At 36.1% G+C, this 1,001-nt stretch overlaps 1 protein-coding gene across 1 annotated transcript in view; it reads left to right on the top strand.

Moving 5' to 3' along the window:
- Nucleotides 1-617, top strand: part of LOC121546792 (calcium/calmodulin-dependent protein kinase type 1B) — a 4,852-nt gene extending 4,235 nt beyond the window's left edge. Inside the window, 2 exon segments of the mRNA XM_045219867.1 lie at nucleotides 275-438; nucleotides 541-617. Coding sequence (XP_045075802.1) covers nucleotides 275-438; nucleotides 541-617 — 241 coding nt within the window.
- The last annotated feature ends 384 nt before the right edge of the window (nucleotides 618-1,001 follow it).

Genomic DNA, 1,001 nt, shown 5'->3' with positions numbered 1-1,001 from the left:
TTGTGATTATTATTATTATTATTGTGATTATTATGATTATTGTGATTATTATTATTATTGTGATTATTATTATTATTATTGTGATTATTAATTATTATTGTTATTATTGTTATTGTTGTTTTTATTGTTATTATTATTCCTAATTAAAAGCATGAGCTGGAGCACACCCAGAGAAAATTGGTACAGTAGGTTCTCAGGCTGGGAGGAATAATAATAATGTAAGCTATAAAAATAAATAAAGAGAGTCGCACACTCTATATATATATATATAAACTCCCAGTAATTTATTGGATAAAACACCAATGTTTCGGGCATCACTGTGCCTTCTAGAATAATAGTCAGCACCTCTACACAAAATAGTCATTGGTGACTTTGGCCTGTCCAAGATGGATGAGGAGGGGGTGCTCACCACAGCATGTGGAACGCCGGTGTATGTGGGTGAGGATCCCCAAATACATACATCTCGTCTGAACCCTCAACATGTAGAAGTAAAGCAGTTTGAACCTCACACATAAACCATCTATTTAATTTTGTGTGCAGCTCCAGAGCTTCTGCAGCAGAAATCTTATGGCAAAGAGGTGGACCTATGGACTCTGGGGGTGATCACCTACAGTTGAAGTCGGAAGTTTACATACACCTTAGCTAAATACATTTAAACTCAGTTTTTCACAATTCCTGACATTTAATCCTAGTAAAAATTCCCTGTCTTAGGTCAGTTAGGATCACCACTTTATTTTAAGAATGTGAAATGTCAGAATAATAGTAGAGAGAATGATTTATTTCAGCTTTTATTTATTTCATCACATTCCCAGTGGGTCAGAAGTTTACATACACTCAATTAGTATTTGGTAGCATTGCCTTTAAATTGTTTAACTTGGGTCAAACGTTTCGGGTAGCCTTCCACAAGCTTCCCACAATAAGTTGGGTGAATTTTGGCCCATTCCTCCTGACAGAGCTGGTGTAACTGAGTCAGGTTTGTAGGCCTCCTTGCTCACACACTT

The sequence above is a fragment of the Coregonus clupeaformis genome, unplaced genomic scaffold (assembly GCF_020615455.1).
Source record: "Coregonus clupeaformis isolate EN_2021a unplaced genomic scaffold, ASM2061545v1 scaf2841, whole genome shotgun sequence".
NCBI classification, from domain to species: domain Eukaryota; kingdom Metazoa; phylum Chordata; class Actinopteri; order Salmoniformes; family Salmonidae; genus Coregonus; species Coregonus clupeaformis.
The sequence above is the reverse complement of the archived record's forward strand: the minus strand, read 5'-3'. Positions and strand labels throughout refer to the sequence as shown.